General features: G+C 49.7%; 1 protein-coding gene across 3 annotated transcripts in view; it reads right to left on the reverse strand.

Annotated features, from left to right (window-relative positions):
* The window catches only part of HIP1R (huntingtin interacting protein 1 related), a 79,691-nt gene that overhangs the window by 19,995 nt on the left and 39,841 nt on the right, over positions 1-19,855 (reverse strand). For 2 of the 3 annotated variants that reach the window (XM_020970212.2, XM_020970210.2), the window contains exons 5-17: positions 16,723-16,803; positions 12,630-12,706; positions 10,421-10,482; positions 9,172-9,312; positions 7,610-7,667; positions 6,420-6,495; positions 5,413-5,553; positions 5,060-5,121; positions 3,294-3,366; positions 2,041-2,224; positions 1,097-1,185; positions 567-683; positions 232-333 (exon numbers count right to left, since the gene is read on the reverse strand). In XM_020970212.2, coding sequence (XP_020825871.1) covers positions 232-333; positions 567-683; positions 1,097-1,185; positions 2,041-2,224; positions 3,294-3,366; positions 5,060-5,121; positions 5,413-5,553; positions 6,420-6,495; positions 7,610-7,667; positions 9,172-9,312; positions 10,421-10,482; positions 12,630-12,706; positions 16,723-16,803 — 1,263 coding nt within the window. The remainder of the gene's footprint in view (positions 1-231; positions 334-566; positions 684-1,096; positions 1,186-2,040; positions 2,225-3,293; positions 3,367-5,059; positions 5,122-5,412; positions 5,554-6,419; positions 6,496-7,609; positions 7,668-9,171; positions 9,313-10,420; positions 10,483-12,629; positions 12,707-16,722; positions 16,804-19,855) is intronic. The other variant, XM_020970211.2, reaches the window with a different exon arrangement.

Below are 19,855 nucleotides of genomic sequence, written 5' to 3' on the forward strand. Positions count from 1 at the left end.
GTGTGTGTGTGTGTGTGTGTGTGTGTGTGTGTTTTCAATCTTTCCCCTTCTTCACTCCCTCCCCTCATACAATGCTTATTTATGTACGGCACAGCCTCCCTAGTTCTTTAAGGCAGCCAGTGGAGCACTGGAGCCATGAAGACCTGAGTTCAAATCCAACCCTGACGCTTCACTGCTCTTTCATCCGTAAAATGGGTCTAACAGTAGCATCCACCTCCCTGGTTCTCGCACCTGCTCCTTGAGGCTCAGCGTCTCCTGCACCCGGACCAGCTCTCCTGCTTTGGCGTCCAGCTCTCTCTTTAGCTTCTCCAGCTGGTAACTCTGGTCCTCTAACTGGGACGGGAAAACGCGTCACCCAGGGCAGCGGGGGGCCGCTGGGGAGGGGGCCACAGACCACAGGGGCAGCCTGCTGTCTGGGGCCTTTATCTGATATGTGACCTATCACAATCGGGGACCAGGGGAGGGTGTCTGGGGGGCTCGGGAGCTCCCCAGCAGCCGCTCCCCACGTGGTCTTTGGCTCGAGAGAACCGGAGTCCCCGCGGAGAGCGTGGGAGGGTCACACATACCTTCATCTCCGACTCACGCTTCACTTGCTCCATCTGGAAGGCCAGCTGCTCCTTCACTCGCGCCACCTCCTCCTGGCTCTGCTGGGTCACGGTCAGCTGCTTGGCCGTATCTGCGTTCTGAGTTCAGACAGGGAGGCCCAGTGAGACCCCCCCCCAGAAAGGAACCCACCTGCCAGTCTCTGATCACCTCCGATGACTCTGGACAAGAGAGGGCCTTTCAAAGAAGCTTGCCGATCGACTGGCTAACGTACGTGTGATTTCCAGGCTGCCTCCCCCGTTAGAATGGAAGCTCTTTGAGGGCAGGCATCCTGTTTTTGTTTTTCTTTGTATTCCCAGTGTTGAGCACAGTGCCTGGCACACAGGAGGCGCTTTACTGACCGACACCAAGTCTAGTTTTATTTTTGCTTACAGGTTAGTGGTCACTTGGCTGAGGTCACCCATCAAGTGACCCCCTGTGGCCCAAGGGCCTTGCCTGCTGTCCCTGACTGACTGGGTGCCCCTGGGCTGGGGGGCGGAGGGGCAGCCTGTACCTTCCTGAGTAGCTCGGCATGGGTGTTGATCAGCTCGCTGTGTTTCTCCTTCAGCTTGGTGTACCGAGCCTCGGTGGCACTGGCCTTCTCTGGAAAAAGGGGGGTGAGCACAGGTTGGGGAGGCCAGTACATTAACACCCCGCCCTGAGAAAATGATTACAATAACGTTAACAAAAAACAAAACGGAGCCAAAGGTGGGGTGTGGCAATGACCGATCTCAGGTCTGGAGGGTAACAACAACAGCCTCATCTGTAGAGAGTTTTAAGGTTTGCAAAGCACTTTACACAGGATGTTATCACATCTGCCTCACAACCACCCTGGGAGGCAGGCCTGATGATTACCATCCCCATTTTACAGATGAGGAGACTGAGGCTGAGATGGTAGGTGACTTGTCCAGGGTCACACGGATCTTCAGTTGTGCCCTATCTCCCTGCCCAGAACCACGCCCCAAAAATACTGCTGCCCCTTTGGTGCAGGCCCCATCCCCTAGGATTGCTGCAGAAGTGTGAGCATGGGTCTGCCCGCTTCTAGGCTCTCCTCATGAGGCAATGGCAGGTTGGAGGGGCCGGGCACAGAGTCCACCCTGGAGTAGGAGAGTCCCCTCATATGGTGAGGGAGTATCGGGGGGGTGTGCGTGTGTGTGTGTGCGCATGTGTGTGTTGTGCTCTGCTCAGCCTCCTCGCCATCCCCCACCCCTACCTGGCCCAGGAACTACTCTAGGCCTCGTGTGTGTGTGTGTGTGTGTGTGTGTTTGTGTGTGTGTGTGTGTGTGTGTGTGTGTGTGTGTGTGCAGTGCTCTGCTCAGACTCCTTGCCATCCCCCGCCCCCACCTGGCCCAGGAACTACTCTAGGCCTTTTGTGTGTGTGTGTGCGCGTGCACGTGTATGTTGTGCTCTGCTCAGCCTCCTCACCATTCCCCACCCCTGCCCGGGCCCAGGACCTACTCTCGGCCTCCTGGTAGAGGCCCTGGGCCCGCTCCTGTTCCAGCCTGGCCTTCCTCAGCTGCTCCAGCTCATCCCTCAGCTGCTCATTGTCCACCAGAGCCTTCTGCTTCTGCTTGCGCTGCTCCTCCAGCTCGGCCTCCAGCCCGTTCACCTGGCCCTTCAACTGCGTGATGTACCTCTGGGCCTGGGCACGGGGAAGGAGAGAGTCAGGGACGCCTGGGCACACCCCCTCGCCCTCCATCCCCAGCACCCAAGGAGCCAGTACCCCCAAGACAAGTGACCTGGGGCAAACCTCCACACCTCTCCGTGCCCCGGGCAACTCAGAGCAGGCGCCAGCCTGTGCTGGCGGAGGGCTTTCCTCATCTAGGAGGACCCTAATGAAACCACAGCTCCCATCTCTATCCCATTATGAGTCTGATTATATATTATTATGGAGTATCATTGTCATATGGCTGTTCAGTTGCATCTGGCTCTTCGTGACCCCTTTTGGGTTTTCTTGGCAGACACTGGACTGGTTTACCGTTTCCTTCTCTGGCTCATTTTACATGTCAGGAAACTGAGGCAAACAGGGTGAAGTGACTTACCCAGGGTCACCCAGCCAGGATATGAGGCCAGACTCGAACTCGGGTCTTTCTGACTCCAGGCCCAGTGCTTTACCCTGAGCCATCGAGCTGGTCAGGTCGGCTAGTATTCTCAGGAGGCTGTTACTCTTCCCTCTACCAATGAGGCCCAGCGCCCACTCTGCACTTAGAGCTGTCTCTAAAGTTCTCGGGGGGCACTGGGACGTATTAAGTGACTTGCCCAAGGTCACACGGCCAAGAGCCAGGACTTGAACCCAGGACGTCCTGGCTCTGGGATAGCCCTCTCTCCATGACACCACACTGTCAGGCATTTCTACAGCACATTAAAGTCAGCGCAGCATGGCCATCATCTCCCAGGATCCTCACAACTGCTATAATCATAATGATGACCTCCGCCCCCACAAAGCACTTTCCGGGCATCTCATCTGAGCCTCAGACTAGCTCAGCGAGGTCTGTGTCACAGGGACCGTTTTGTATCTTTCTGTAAATGGGAAAACGGAGGCAAAGAGAGGTTTTAAATCCCATGCCCGGGGCCAGGGTCAGACCAGGGTAGGACTGGAACCCAGGACTCTGCAGATGCCCAGGCCGGTGGGGGACCTTGCATCCCTTCCCACCACAGATACTGCTGATGACAATCGAGGTATCACAACTCCCGGGGTGCGGGGCACCCACCTCTAGCTTGATCTTGTCTAGTTCAGCTCGGAGCATCTCGACCTCCCTCTTCAGGTTCTCAATCTGGAGGTCCCTGTGGGCACATGGTGGTTGGGCTGCACCGGGGCATGGCCCCACGCAGGTGGCATCCATACACCATCCTAGCTGGGCCTCCCCGAAGGCTCCATCCTGGGTCCCTGGCTCTCCTCTCCCTCTCCCTTCTTCTCTCTCTCTTTCCTCCTCCTCCTCTCTCCTCTCCCTCTTTCCCTCTCTCCTTCCCTCCTCTATCTCTCTCCTCTGCCTCTCACTTTCCCTCTCCTTCCCCTCTCTCCCTCTCTCTCCTCCTCTCCTCATCTCTTACTCTCCCCACTGCCCCTCACCCCTTCCCTCTCCTCCCTAGCCCTATGATTTAATTAATCCTTAATTCTCAAGGAGGAAATTCCCCCTCCCAATGACATCTGCTGTATGACTCCTACTCTATATAGAGATTAAATGACTTGCCCAGGGTCACACAGCCTCTCCTCTCCACCCTAGCTCTGGCCTTTATCACCTCTCTTCTGGGCTCCTAATGGGTCTCCCTTTCTGCAATCTCTCCCCACTCTTTCTCCACACAGGTGCCAAAGTGATCCTGCCAAAGTGAAGGTCTTTATAACCCTGCCCCCACTCCCACCCCCTCCTCAATAAACTCCTCTTTGGCATTCAAAGCTCTTCCCAAACTGCCCCTTCCTGTCTTTCCAGTCCCCTTATACCTTACTCTTCTCCACATACTCTATGGCCCGGCCACACCGGTCCACTGATGGTCCTCATACACAACCCTTCATCTCCCACTTCCGGACCTTTGCCCTTGCCGTGCCCCATGCCTGGAACGCTCCCTCTCCTCACCTCCGCCTCTCAGGATCCCTGGTTCCATTCTGGGCTTGGCCTAAGTGCCACCTCCTCCATGAAGCCTTTCTGGATGGCCTCCTCCCTCCCAAACCACCCTGTATCTAGTCTGCATAGACTATCTGTACCGTCCCCTGTTCAAATGTAAACTTTTTGAAGGCAGAACCTATTTCAAATGTATCTTTTTTATCTCTAGTGCTTAGCACAGTGCCTGGCACACTGCAGGGTCTACAAATGCTAGCTTATTGATGAGGAGGCTAACTTAAATGATTCCGCAGGTTACGGTGACTGCCCTGGGCACCAGAGCTCCTGGTCAATGGCTCTGAATCAAAATGTAGGTGAAATGATGTTCAGAACGGTGACTCCCTAAGACCCTCAGTCAGCAAATACTCAGTGTTAGTCCGTGTTCCCTATTTACCAGGGAAGGAAAATGGGCTCGTGCTACATAGAAAAGTGTCTGACGAGGAGTGACAAACGAGGATTTGGTAAACAAATATTACGTTGAGCAGGACATGAAACTAACCAGAATCCCCTCCCCAAACTGTTCTGGTTAAAGTGTGTTTCACTGTGCATCTGTGCATTTGTTCAGATTCCAAGGGGCATCTGGGATCTCACCAACAGTTCCTACTTCCCCACCCCCTGCCCTTCAAAGCACTGGAAGGGACCTCTCATAGGTTACTGACTCCAACCTCCTCATTTTACAGATGAGGCAACTCAGGCCCAGAGAAGTGAAGGGACTTGCCCACAGTCACACAGCTACTAAGGTATCTGAGGAACGATTTGAACTCAGGTCTTCTTGATTCCAAGCCTAATGCCCTATCCATTATACCATCCCCACTGAGCCCCCATCCTAGCTCTGCTCACGGAGTCTCCCCTTCTTCTCCCCGAGGTTCTGGGCCTCTCACCTATCATCCTTTACTGTGCCATTGGGGGGGCCAAATGTCTGCTCAAAGAGGTCAGCCACCACCTGTGGAGAGTCAAATCAAATCTCCATGAGCACTTTTTATCCACTTAGCAACACTTCTCCACTCCAGGAGAAGCCCAAGGGATAGCGGCAGCATTCATTCATTCATTCACTCATTCATTCATTCATTCATGCCACAAAACCAGCGGGGCTTAGCTGGGCGACAGGGAGGCCCTCTGGGGATTACTCTGCCCTCTCCCTTTCCCCATGCCAGAGCCAGGCCATTCACATGATAACCTCCCAAGGGGGAAGGGCTCAGGCAGCAAGGGAAACCGATGGCTAGCAGGCTGTCACCTGGGGTTCTCCAGCCGGGGGGCCAGTGCTGATCTCAATGAGGTTTTCTGGCTCCTCATCCTCAGGAGCTTCCTCAGGGATGACCACCACTGGCTTGATGTGCTCGGCGAGAGCCGAGGCCCGCAGAAAATTGGGAGGACCCTAGGGAAGGAAAAAATGCAGGATGCTCGGAATGAGATCCTTAGAGTAGGAAGAGACTGTGGCGGCCATTCAGTACAAGTCACATCTGGATGACAATCCCCCCCCCCCCCTTGGGAGAAAAAGCACCTTCCACCCTTCTTTGCAGACATGGCTGACTATGGGTATGGACCGCTGCATGGACTGTCAGGCTTGCTCAATTCTAGACTGCTTCCCCTACCTCTTCTGTTACAAGAGCTGGCCTTCTGGGGAGGGGGATGGGGAGGAATATATTTGGAAATAAAAAGGGTGTAAAAAAACCAAGCTATCAATACCCTTTTTTTGGTAAAGATATACTCACCAACACCCCCAACAAATAGTTAACCAACTAATCCCTCCCTGAAGACAGGAACCTAGGACCCCCAAGGCAGCTCATTCTACCTTGGAAGTTACTCCTGACCTCCAGCCAAAATCTGTCCCTCCACAATGCCCCCCCAGTGTTCCTGGTTGTCTTCCAAGACCCATCAGAACAAGGCCAGCCCCTCTTGTGTGCAACAGCCCTTCGGATATTTGAAGACAGCTCACATGGTGCCCCAAATCTTCTCTTCTCCAGCTAAGGGGCCCCACAATCTTCAGCCCATCTCTGTATATGGCCTTGTCACTCACTATTCCCCTAACTCTACCTTTGAACCACCTGAACTGACCCATCCCATCGGGATGCCGAGAACACAAGCTCCAGCCTGCCCTGCTTGCTTGGGGATCTCAGTGCACCACAGTCGGAGGGGGCAGGGAAGGGCAGATCCCTATGTGGCAGTTAGCCAGGGTCTGCACCCCTCACAGCCTTGCTTTTAGGGGTCCACTGATGCTTTCAGGGAGAGAGGCAAAGATACCTCTGGCAGCCGAGGAATCTGGATGAGGCGCTTGAAGTAAAGCATGTCCGAGGCCCTTCGGAAGAAGTTTCTGAGGCTGCAAACAGGGAGAGGTTGATGGTTACAAAGTGGACAGGTCAGGCTAGCACAGGGCTTCCAAACCTCGGGTCTGTGAACTTTTTTTAGCAATTGTATTTCAATATAATTGGTTTTCTCTATAATCTTATGTATTTTATTCTGTGCATGTAAAAACATGATTCTGAGAAGATGTCCATGGGCTTTATCAGGCTGGACTGCCGAAGAGGTCTAAGACATAACCAGCAGAATAAGGAATTCCAGTCTAATCTGTACTTGTTCATTTTCTACTTAGTAGTTTGATTTTCTTCCCTTTTTCTCTTCAATGAGGTTAGCTAAAGGTTTATCCATTTTATTAGCATTTTGAAAGAACCAGCCTTTAGTTTTTCAGTTTATCATTTTCTCCTTTGATGCTCAAGATTTCTTCTTCTATACTCCAAAACGAATTCAATTCAAAACAGGCATTTATTAAGCAATTGCTATACCCGTGAAACAGTGGTAGGCATTGGAGATACAAAGACAAAAAAGATGAAATAGTTCCTGTCCTCAAGATGCTTATATTCTATTGTGGGGAAGGGGCAGAAAAGAGAACATATACAGATAAGGATTCCTAACCTGTGGTGAGTGAACTTGTTTTAAAATATTTTTATAGTTTTATTTTAACATATGGCTTTTCTTTTTGTCATGCTGTGTATTTTGTTTGAGTTACTTAGAACTTTATTCTGAGAAGGGGCTCCGCCAGATGGCCAGAGAGGCTCGTGATGCAAAAACTGTGAAGAGCCCCAGATATACATGAGAATTTGAGGATGGAAAGCTAACAAATGAAGGGCATTAGGAAAGGCTTCCTGGAGCCCTGAAAGAACCTAGCAATTCTATGAGGTGATAGTGATGGAGGAGTGTGTTCCAAACATGAGGGCTAGCCTCTACACAAGCAGAGAGGGCTGAATTCAAGGAACACCAAATAGGACCTTCTTCATACAAGTGCTGACCTATCAAATCTCAACAGCTCCCCCTTCTCAGAATCCCCACACTGGAGGGAGGGGTCACATCAGGAGCCAAGGAGGGCACCTCAGGCCACTTTTCTGTTGAATGTGCCATAGGCCATCACTGTTTCCTCTGGGCCTGCCTCCTGTTACCTGTGAAACTGCTCATGGAAACGATCCCTGTGTCCCTGCAGCGTGTCACCTGGCAGACCTGAGTGAGCAAGAAGAATACTTTATATCTGTTCACAAAACACTCTAAAGTTTTACGTATATGATCTTGTTTATATTACCAGCCCCATTTTACAGATCAGGAAACCAAGGCTCAGATAAAGAATGTGACTAGTCCAAGGGTATGTGGCCAGTAAGTAGTGAAGCCAGCCTAGGACTTCAGGTTCTCCTAATAGTAATAACCATGAATGCTGACTTTAAGATATTCCAGGTATCATAATTTTACAAATAAGTAAACTGAGGCTGAGAGAGGTTAAGTGCTTTGCTTAGGGTCACAGAGCCACTAGGTGTCACGGTCAGGACTTGAATCCAGGCCTTCCTGACTGCAAGGCTGGATCTCCATCATGATGTCTCGATGCACACGACAAGGTATTCGTTATCCTCATTTTCTAGATCCAAAATCTGAGGTTAAGAGACGTTAACTGACTTGCTCATAATTGCACCGTGTCAGAAGTGGGATCTGAAGCCAGGTCTTCCTGTCTCTAGGTCCACCAATCAGCCTGCCATGCTCCGCTGACTCTCAACCAGAATTACCTCCTGGTCCAATGCTCCACTTGCCCAGGGTCACCCATAGCTAGTAAGTGTCTGAGGCTGGATTTGAACTCGGGTCTTCCTGACGCTAGGCCCAGTGCTCCATCCACTGCACCATCAGGCTGCTCTCTCTCTTTTGAGCATCATAGCAATTCTAGAAGGCAGCTATTATATGTATCATTATGTCCCTTTTACAGATGAATCCACTGATATTCCAGAGAAGTAAAGGGACCTCTCCCAGGTCACAGAGCAACTACATTCTGAGGAAGATTCAAAGCTGGGTCTGGTCTGATTCAGAGCCCATCATTCTTTTTTACTGCCTCCCATACAGGAGGTGTTCAGTGAGTGTTTGCTGAATTGGTACGAACTTAACAGCCAATTCTGAATTATTCATGCATTCAACAAACACTCACTAATTAATTAATTAATTATCTGTGATAATGGAAGACAGAGGTAATGCAAGTAATACAAAAATGGTAGACGATTCAAACCTAATTCCTAGCTGTCTTTGGAATGCACAGTGCAATTAAGAAAATTATATTTATTAAGAAAAAAATAAGTGCTTGGCTTGGGTTAATAGTAAAATTAAGTTATTATTGCATTAATATTAATAAGGTCATTAATAATATTAAAATCAAGTCATTAAAATGAGCCTGCAGCTCACAAGCTCATGCTGGTGTTTGTGAGGAGCAGTGAGAGTGATCTCGGGTTCATGTAGGGTTAAAAAAAACCAATTGCCCCTTACAATCTACAAAGTGGGAAATGGATAAATGAGGCTGGCAGGGGCTGCCTTGCCCAAGCCATTCATCCAGGTCTGGCTGGACTGGAAGGCTCTCATGGAACCCTGAGTCAGGCCCAGAGCCCTGCTGTTTGCATGCACAGCAAACCCCCAGGGACGTCAGGGCCGTGGCCCTTGGTGGGGCAGGGAGGCTGAAAGCCAGGAGAGGAGGACTCACAGGAGTGGAGTTTGAACATGAGCTTGACCGTATAGTGGTAGAGGTGGCTGCAGTCCTGGATCACCTGGATGAGGGGGGCCAGGCGGCACTGGCCCGATGCCATCTGAGACACTGCGATGGCCGTGTTGAGCTGTCGGAAGACTGCCAAGGGAGAAGAAGGCCTTGGTAAGAAGACAGGGAAAGGACTGTAGCTATAGCTGGTGGGGACCTCACCTCGCCAGAGGCCCTCATGTTACAGATGAGGAAACTGAGGCCCATAGAAATGAAGTGACTTTTCAGAGGATGAGACCGCAAGCTGGCGGGGACCTCAGAGGCCATCTCGCTCAATGCCCTCATTTTACAGATGAAGGAAGGGAAGTTTAGTGACTTCTCCAAAATCACACAGGCAATAAATAGAATTTGAACCCAGGGCTTCCCAACTCTAAGTCCAGCACACCTTACGGTTTAGCGGCCCCTTCCAGACTGTCTGCAAGATATCAAAGGGGAGCGTCCCCCAGTTCAGCCCTCCTCTCTAGACGCCTGCAGGCTACCAGACTTCAAAGTCCTTGGAGAACCAGAGTAGCCCAGGAAATGAGGGGTAGGAGTCTCCCTCCACCTTGGCAGAGGCTTCCACCCACACTGGAGAGTCTTTGGAAGCCTCTAGGCTACACAGCGAGGGGGCCACATCGCTCGTCCTCAGCTCGCTGTCCCAGACACCAGACTGACTATGCCAAGGGACGGTTCTACAATGATGGGGACTTCCTCCCACGACTGATAAACATCAGATCATAGATTCAGAGCTGGAGGGGTCCTCAGAGCTCAGCCCCCTTAATTTACAAATGAGGAAACTGAGACCCAGAGAGGTCTGGTGATTTTCCCAATAGTAGTACTGATATTCAAACCCAAGTTTTCTGCTTCCAAATCTAGCATTCCCTGCCTTACTTGCCTGGCTGGGGGCCTGGGGGAGTCACCTGCATGTTTCTGTCCTTGTCTGAGACAGAAGGTACAGCACAGCCTGGCACCCTGGGAAACATGACCTAGTGAACTACCTTCATGGGAATCTGTCCAACCTGCGCTGAGAGGCAGGGAGGCTGTCCTCCTTTTCTCGGGCCTCAGATACTCACTGGCCTGGAAGGATTCAGGGCGCAGCTAACAGGCCTGGCCTCAAGCCCCCTTTCTTCTCTCCCCACTCCACCCCTCCTCCTAACTCTGGGAATCCAGGAAATTCCACTCGGACCCTGGATCACCTACCTTTCCTGGGAGGGCTCACCTGACTCTGAGAGTTTCAGCTCGCAGTCCATGTAGTCAAACATCTCCACGGTGAGCTGGAAGCTAAAGGCCAAGAGAGAGAGAACAAGGTCGGAGGAGGCCAGGCCTATGGTGGAACAGTCTAGCAGTGGCTGCAGGGGTCGTGGGTTCTGAGATATAGAAGAGGATGGGACCTTAGGCGTCATCTCGTCCAATTCTGTCACTTTACAGATATGGAAACTGAGGCCTAGAAAAGGCCAAATTTGTTCAAAGTCATACAGGTACTATGTGGCAGGGCTGAGATTTGAACCCAGACCCTATGATTCCAAATCCAGTGCTCTGTGCACCATGCTAGGCTGTTTCACTTAGGAAACACACACACACACACAGCCTCCTCTTGGGCAATACAAGACCTGGTAACATTTATGGTAGAAATTTACATTGTTTGCTGAAAAAATTGAGGCTACTGCAATGACCAGTCTTAGCCCCACAGAAGATATGCTTTCCCTCTTTTTGATGGCAGGGGTGGGGGCCCACAGATACAGAATGTTGTGCACACTGGTTAGCTGACTTTGCTCCGGATCACTGCTCTAGAGAACCCAGAGGGTCTTTATAGGCCACCTGTTCCAACCCTGTTATTTTATATGAGGAAAATGAGGCCTCTGGAGCTTGAGAGATTTTAGGCCAAGGCCACACGGGCAGTCAGCATCAGAGGTAAGATCTGAACTCAGGTCCTCATTCCAAATCCATTCTGCTCTTTCCACCATATCACATTTTTACTTTGTTACAAAGGAAAGTTCACTGGGGACAGAGTGATTTGGAAATGATTTGTTATATAAAAAAAAAGGCACAAATAAAACATTTTTTTAAAACCTCACAACTGAGTTTACGAGAGAAAGAGACAGAGAGAGACAAAGAAAGGAGAGAGAGAGAGGAAAGAAACAGACTGTGTGTTTGTGTGTGTGTGTGTGTGTGTGTGTGTGTGTTTCCTAAGTGTGAGGCAGCCTAGCATAGCACAAAGAGTAACAGATTCAGAGTTAAAGGGCCTCGATTCAAGTCCTGCCTCAGATGTTTTCTGTCTGTGTGACCTTGGCAAAGTCACTCGACATCTTTGGGCTATTATCTTTCAGTTTTCCATCCATGAAATCCTCCTCTGTGGCTCTCAGCGAGGATTCAAGCATCAGTCAGAACCCTCCCTTCCCTACGCCACCACCCAGGCTATCCCACCATGAAACATCCTGGAAACATCCCGAGGAGCTCTGGGCTCTGAAGGGGCTGCTGCTGCTGCTGCCACGGTTAAAAGCCAAGGGCAGAGCTTCCCAAGCTCACTGATGACTGGATTTGGGAGGCGGCCACTGACCAGGATTCCGGGAGTCTGGGTTTCTGCTCACCTCCCGGTGGCCCAGCTCCTTCAGCCCCTTCCTAACCAAGCTCTCTCCTGATCTTAGCTCTCCAGCCCCTTTCTGTCCAGAGGCCCAAGGCTTCAGGGCTATAAAAGGCCAGAAGGGAAGGCTTGCCCTCTGTATAACTGACACTGACAGAGCACCTAAGTTTACAAAGCGCTTTACAGACAGTATCTCCCCAAGCCTCCCAGCAGACATTCCGGCTGGGTAAGTGCTGTTACGATTCCCGCGTTAAATGTGAGAAAAGTGAGATCACAGAGATTAAGTGCTTCACTTGGTTAGGAAGAGCAGAGGCACCATCATCACCATAACTGTTCCAAGGTTTGCAAGGCACTTACAGATAGCATCTCATTTGATCCTCATAACAGCCGGGAGTTATTTATTCCCATTTTACAGATGAGGAAACTGAGGCAGAGAACGGGTGACTTGCCCAAGGTCACACAGTTAGGAAGTGGAACAGGTAGAATTTAAAACTAGCTCCTCCTGACTCTAAATCCAGAGCCATTCTCCTTTTCGGGGCTTTGTGTGAGCCTGTTTGGGGCCAAGGAACTAATTTCTGTCCTCTTTTATTTACGCAGATGCACCACCGGCCAGCACATGTGTGTCACTGGTCATGAGAAGGCTGAAGGAACTTTGGGAATGGATCTGAAGGAAGCACTCGGGGGAAGCAAAGCATTTTGGGAGAGGAATGAGTGGGCCCATAAATATGTCTGGATGACTGACGAGTCCAGAGGCTGTGCCTCCAAAGAAGCCCCCCTCCTCTGGCCCTGCCCCAGGCCCGCGGCCTCACCCATGGTGGCCAAGTCCCAGAACCCTCAGAAAACTCACATGTTGTTGACATCTGTCCCAGCTGCCTTTTCCAGCACTTCATCGGTCACCTCCAGGCCCGGGGGGAATTGTGGATGCTGCCAAGAGAGGGGATGGGGAGAGAGGAAAGAGAGGAAGAAAGATCGAGGAGAGAGAGAGAGAGAGAGAGAAAGAGGAGGAAAGAGAAGAAAAACAAGAGGGAGAGAGAGAAAGGACAGAGAGGAAGAAACAGGAGAGGGAAAGGGGAAAAAGAGGAGACAGAGAGAGAGACAGAAGAGAGAGGGGGGAGGGGGAAGAGAGAAAAAGAGGGAGGGGGGAGAGAGAACAGAGAAGAAGAAAGAGGAGAGAAAAAGGAGGAAAGAGAGGAGACAGAGAGAGAGATAGAAGGGAGGGTGAGAGAGAGGGGGAGGGAGAGAGAGAAAAGGGGGGAGAGTGGGAGAGGGGAGAGAGAGAGATAGAAAAGAGAGAGAAAGAGAGAAGGGGGGAGAGATAGAGAGAGAGAGGAGAAGGAGGAGAGAGAGAGAAGAGGGGGGAGAAGGAGAGGGAAAGGGAGAGGGAGAGGGAGATCAGGCTGTGACTCAGAAGCCTCTTGGCTGTTCTGTGCCAGATCTCATCTGCCTGTTGGGCAGCTCCAGCAGGATAAACCACCACATTGGCTCCCAAGGCCAATAAAGCTTGGGAAGGAAGTGCATGCTGACCAGGAAGGCCAGGTAAGACTCCAGAAAGGATGCCCAGACTCTAAAGCCAAGAGTAGGCTCTTAAAATGTGACACTATAATAAACTAAAACCCACAAACATTACTTATGCAAGGTGAACCAAGCAGGGAAAAGAAAACACATTTGCAATTCTTGGCCATCTCTCACCTGTGACAGGCCACCTCCCACCTCCATGAATCTGCACAGGCTGTCAGCCATGTGTGTAAGGCTCTCCCTCCTCACCTCCACCTCTCGGACTCACTGGCGTCCTTCAAAGTTCAGCTCAAAAACCACCTTCTTTGTGAGGTTCTGATCCCCCAACCACTAGCACTTCCTCGGTACCAAAAAATTTTTTACCTATTTCTTCTGCAACATCTTCTGCATGAAACTTTCCCTGCTAGTGCCCTCCCTCCCAAACCACCTCATATTTCATTACTTTGTAGATACCTGCATTTATTTTGTGTTTGAGGCAGCCAGGCAGCTCAATGGATAGAGTGCTGGGCCTGGAATCAGGAATATGCAAGTTCATATCCAGCCTCAGACACCTCTGAGCTGTGTGATCCCGAGCAAGTTACTTAGCCTCTATTTGCCTCAGTTTCCTCATCTACAAAATGGGAATAATAATACCACCTCCCTCATAGGGTTGTCATGGAGATGAAGTGAAATAATAATTGTAAACAGTGCCTGGCACATAGCTGGTGCTACAGAAATACTAGCTATAATTAGTTATTACTATATATGCACTGGTCTCCCCAACCACAGTGTAAGCTTCTCTTGGGTAAGGATCATTTCCTTCTTTACACTTGTATCCCCAGAGCCTAGCACATGGTAGGTGCTTAATAAATGCCTGGTGACTTATCTCTTTTGCATATACTTGCACAGGTACACTAACACTGTCTCCCATGATATAACATAAGGCCCTTGACAGCAGAGACTATTTCTTTCCGTCTACATATTCCCAGTGCCTATCAGTAACTGGCATATAGCAGGTGCTTACTAAATGCTTACCGATGGACTGACTTACCTGACTTTATGTAAATAAAGAATGTAAACTCCTCGAAAGCAAGAAATGGTTCATTCTTTGTATTTGGATCTCCAGGTCCTAATCCAGTGTTTGGCACATAGTAGGTGCCTAATAAATGTTACTATGTTTGCAACAAACATACAATCTTGTCTCCCAAGATCTTAGGTACGTACTAAAAGTTTACTGACTGACTAAATTATTATAACTATGTCCATGAATAACATAGTATTTTATTTTATTTATATAATTAATTATGTTATTACTTTTTAAATTTCATTTTTGTCTTCGCATTTCTTTCATGTAGCCCAGTACTGGGCTCATGTTGCTGAGTCATTCCAGTTGTGTCTGACTCTTCATCTGGGGTTTTCTTGGCAGAGATACTAGAGTGGCTTGCCACTTCCTTCTCCAGCTTATTTTACAGATGAGGAAACAGAGGCAGACAGGGTGAAGTGACTTGACTTGCCCAGGGTCACCCAACTAGTATGTGTCTGAGGCCAGATTTGAACTCCTGAAGGGGAGTCTTCCTGACGGTAGATGCTTAATATATGGTAGTTGGAAGACAACTTTAAAAAGAACTAAAACAGGGGCAGCTAGGTGGTGCAGTGGATACAGAAGTGGCCCTGAGGTCAGGAAGACCTGAGTTCAAATGTGGCCTCAGACCAAACACCTGACACTTATTAGCTGTGTAACTCTGGGCAAGTCACTTAACCCAAATTGCCTTAAAAAAAAACCCTAAAACACTGGGTCATGTTTGTGCTAACTTAAAAAGCACATCTGCCTGTTCCTCAGACAAACAGAAGGGTCCTCAAAGGTAAGGCTGACTTGGAGTTGGAGGGAGCAACGGGAGCTGGAAAAAGGGTTTGGCCCAAGTAGCATGAAATACACCCTCAAATCAACATTTTAAAATAAATTCCACTGGGATACAGGAAAAACCCTGAGATACAAGGCCTAGTAGTGGGGCGACAGAGATCTTGGGACACCAGCCTCACTGGTGCAGAGCCCAGGCCCCCAGGATGCTGCTGCTGGGGAGCACACCTGGCATGTGTGGGAGGGCAGGGAAGGGTAAAACTAACTGTTCTTGCTAACTGGCGGCTAAGCTCAATTATTTCTAGACGATCAGAGGAATGCAAGCACTAAATTCCATTGGGATACAGGAAAAACCCTGAGATACAAAGCCTAGTAGTGGGGTGACAGAGATCTTGGGACACCAGCCTCGCTGGTACGGAGCCCAGGCCCCCAGGATGCTGCTGCTGGGGAGCCTGCCACAGTGGTGGCAGGGAAGAACACACCTGGCATGTGTGGGAGGGCAGGGAAGGGTAAATCTAACTGTTCTTGCTAACTGGCGGCTAAGCTCAATTATTTCTAGCCTATCAGAGGAATGCAAGCACTACTCATGCCCTCTAAATTTCAGTGCCGTGGGAAAAGTCCCAGCTGTCTCACCCTTGTTACAACGTTGGTTTCATGTACTTATCAGCCTAATGTTGTTTTACTTACAGGGGATAGTGTATGGGCAGGGGGGACATCAATTAGAAGTATAATGGGGATTTCCATGATGTGGTGAAACAAATTTACTGACCAAAAAAAATGTTCAAGGCTTGAGAAGCAAACAAACACACAACCTGGCTATTGTACAAGGCTCCATGTGAGGCACTAGGGAAATGAAACTGAAAAATAACAGAATCCTTCTCAAACAGCTTAGAATCCAATAGAATAGGGTGGTAGATTTTGAGCTAGACCACTGTGTCCAAGCCCCTCATTTAACAGATGGAGAAACTGAGGCAAAGGATACACAGATAGCATGTATCTGAGGAGAAATCCAAACCTAGGTCATGCTGACTCCAAGTCCGACACTCTCTCTACTCCGGGTGAAGTCAGGAAGACCTGAGTTCAAATCTGACCTCAGATACTTAACAGCTGTGTGATCCTGGCAAGTCACTTAAGCTCTCTCCGACTCAGTTTCTTCAACCCTAAAATGGGAATGATAATAGTACTGCCCTCTGAGGACTGTTGTGAGGTTCAAATGAGATAATATTTGTAAAACACCTAGCTTGGTGCCTGGCACATAGCGGGCTTGTTTCCTTCCCCAGGCCCTGAACCTGTCTGGACGCCGGGGAACGGGCTCAATCATTCTTCCCCGACTAGTGCTTATGTGGCATTTTGAGGGGAAGAGCGGACCAAGGCATCTGTCCACTTTCAGGATGGCGCTGGTTTCTTGACATCCCTTTGCCAACATCTAACTAGAGAATACGAGTAGGAAGAGGGAGGAGCGATGACAATTGTGGGGGTGTGGGAGCACCTCAGGGTCAAAGGTGACATCAGCTAGAAGCTGCTGAACCAAGAAGGACCCCACCAGGACCCCTCCCTCCTGGCCCCTGGATTCTAGAAAGCCAATTACCTTGAGATGGAAGGAGATCTTGGTCAGCAGAAGCTTGGTGTAAATGGTCACAAGGTGTCCATAGCGGTCATGTAGGTGGCCCTGCCAAGAGAAAACATATGTTGTGTTTTTATGTCATCGCCCAAATCACTTGTTCCATCTCCTCTCTGGGAAGAGGAGGCAGGCTTGCTCCCCTGAAGTCACAGCTGGTCCCCACACAGATTGCCAAGAGCAGCTGGACAAACGGCGTTAACCACAGAGCGCTGGGAGACCTTGCCGCAAATACGAGGAAGTGAGAGAACCCTGGGAAGGCTTGGATCAGCTGATGCTGGGAGCAGTAATTCACACAAGACCGCAAGAACAAAGAAGAAAATAGCCCTGGAAGAGCCCAGTCAACACGGAGCCCAATTGTGACTGCAGGGGAGCAAGCCCGCCTCTTCTTCCCAAAGAGGTAGTGGAACAAGGGGGCAGAGTGGGGCATACATACACTGTCAGACTGGCCTGGCCAATGGCTGGCTGGCTTTGTTTTATTTAGCTGTGCTTCCTAGTTACAGTGGGACAGCCCATGTGTGCCCATGCACGTGCGTGCGTGTGTGTGTGTGTGTGAGAGAGAGATTTGGGTGGTGACATAAAAATGTAGGTACATATGTACACATTTAACATAAATCAATACGTGTGCACACAAGCCATACATCATAAAATATATATGTGTGTGTGTATATACATCTATGTAAATAGAAGAGAGGAAGAGAACAGATTCATGGAAGGAAGGAAAGAAGGAGGGAAAGGGAAAAGGAAAGAAGGGAGGAAGGAAGAGAAAAAGAAACAAAGAAGGGAAGAAGAAGGGAAGGAAGAAAACAGAAAGAAAGAAAAAAGAAATGAGGGAAGTGAGAGAGGAAGGAAAGGAGGAAGGGAGGAAGGAAGGAAGAAAAAAGAAAGAAACAAAGAAAGAAGAAAGATAAGGGAAAGAAGAAAGAGGGAGAAAGAAAAATTAAAGGAAGGGAGAGAAAAAGAAAGAAACAGAGAAAGGAGAAAGGTAAGAAGAAGGGAAGGAAGGAAGGAAGAAAGAGAGAAAGAAAAAAATGAAGGAAGGGAGAGAGGAAGAAAGGAGGAAGGGAGGAAGGAGGGAGGGAAAAAGAAATCACTGGCCTGTGATTTCACTGGGAAAGGGCACTCCAGTGAGCAAACTCCCTCCACCAGTGAGAACTCCGTACCTCAGAATCTCAGAGTTGTTTAAGCCACTGAGTCAATAAACACTTATCGGGGCCTCCCCTGTGCCAGGCTCTGAGACAAGCTCCGGGGATACAAAGAAAGGCGAAAAGCCCATCCCCCAAACCGGAGCGCCAAACACTGCTCCCAGGGCGTTCCCGGTCTAATCGAGGGCTACCAGCAACTACCTATGCCCAGGAGAAGTTGGGGGTCACCTCAAAGCGAGGCACTCACTAAGAGGAGGCCTCAGAAAGGAGGCCTCACAAAGGAGGCCAGGAGGCAGAGGGGACGAAGGAGGCCTTCCAGGCCACCCAGGATCACACAGCTAGCTATAATGGGTCAGAGGCAGGACCTGAATCCAGGACTGCCTGGTTTTCAGGCTGACTCTACCTACTAAGCCATGTAGTCTCTATAAACACATACAATTTCAAAAAAAAAAAAAAGGAAATGAAGTCACCGGGATCAGAATGAGTTCACTTGGGTAGGAGAGGCAGGAGATGGAAGACAACATTACGCCTTATAAGGCTAATTTACAAATTGGGAAACTGAGTCACAGAAGCAGCCCAGAGGCCCTGTGTTATACCTGTGCTCAAGCAGCCCTGTCAGATGGGTTGAGGGCTCACCTCTCAGAGCTGACCCAGGGATGGAGGTTACAAGAGGCAGAACAGAACAGAAGAACCCCCTCACAATCTGAGCTGTCCACATGCAGCAGGGGCTGCCTCAAGAGGTCCCGGGTCCCACCCTGACCAGAGGTGTCCAAGTTGAGGCTGCATAGTCACTGTGTGTGTGTGTGGGGGGGCACAGACTGGAGGAGAGGCCTTGGAGGCCCCTTCTCCAATCCTGGGACCTTGGGCAAATCACTTCATTTCTCCTTGCCTCAGTTTCCACATCTGTACAACAAAGGGATTGGACTAGATCAAGTCATTCTCCAAGTGTGGTCTGAGAAACCCTGGGTGTCTCCAAGATCCTTTCAGTGGGTCCCTGAGGCCAAAACTGTTTTCATCATAATACAAGGCAGCCAGATTTTGTAGCCAGATGTAGAAAACTACATATACATATACATTACCTATTCTAAGACCCTCCCAGCTCTGACACTCTGTTCTGAGGCCCCTCCCGGCCCTGACATCCCCTGTTCTCAGGACTCTTCCAGTTCTGACATTCCCTGTTCTGAGGCCCCTTCCAGTTCTAATACCCCCTGTTCTCAGGCCCCTCCCAGCCTTGACATCCCCTGTTCTAAGGCCCCTCCCGGCTCTGACATCCCCTGTTCTGAGGCCCCCTCCCAGCCCTGACATCCCCTGTTCTGAGGCCCCTCCCGGCTTGGCAGTATTTCAGCTGGCTGGAGGAGTAGGAGGAAGACCAAAACCATTTTTCTGAAGGAATGTATACCAACTTTTTAAAAAGTATGAAATAAAAATAAGTGCCATTAATATGTAAAGGTAATGATTTATGACATGGGAAATTTAAAATTAATTTACAATTAGAATATTTTTTAACAACTGGAATAAAGTATTCCATTAATTTTCAAAATAAAATTTTAGTGATTGTTGTAGATTTGATTTCTTGACCTAAATGAAGATTATACTTCAAGCAGTAAATAAAACTATCAGAAAAATTAAAAAAAAAAAGGCCCTTCCCCACTCTGACATCCCATGTCCTGAGATCCACACCTCTCCTGACATTCCTCCAAGCCCCTCTCGGCTCTGCCAGTCCATGCTCGCAGGTTCTTCCCAGCTCTGGATCATGAGATTCCTTCCTCCCAGGAACAGTACCCCCCTGCCCTCCACCCCGTAACCCTGACTGCTGTCTCCCAAGGGTGTCCGCCTCTCCTTCGGCTGCCCCATCACCAGTTTCACCCCAGAAACACGTAGGAGAGGAGAGTGCCTCTCTGGGCGACGGGCCAGCTCTGCGTGGGACGCGTCTTAAGAATGCTGGTGGGCAGACATAT

This window comes from Phascolarctos cinereus, unplaced genomic scaffold (assembly GCF_003287225.1).
Source record: "Phascolarctos cinereus isolate Bilbo 61053 unplaced genomic scaffold, phaCin_HiC Scaffold_4;HRSCAF=312, whole genome shotgun sequence".
NCBI classification, from domain to species: domain Eukaryota; kingdom Metazoa; phylum Chordata; class Mammalia; order Diprotodontia; family Phascolarctidae; genus Phascolarctos; species Phascolarctos cinereus.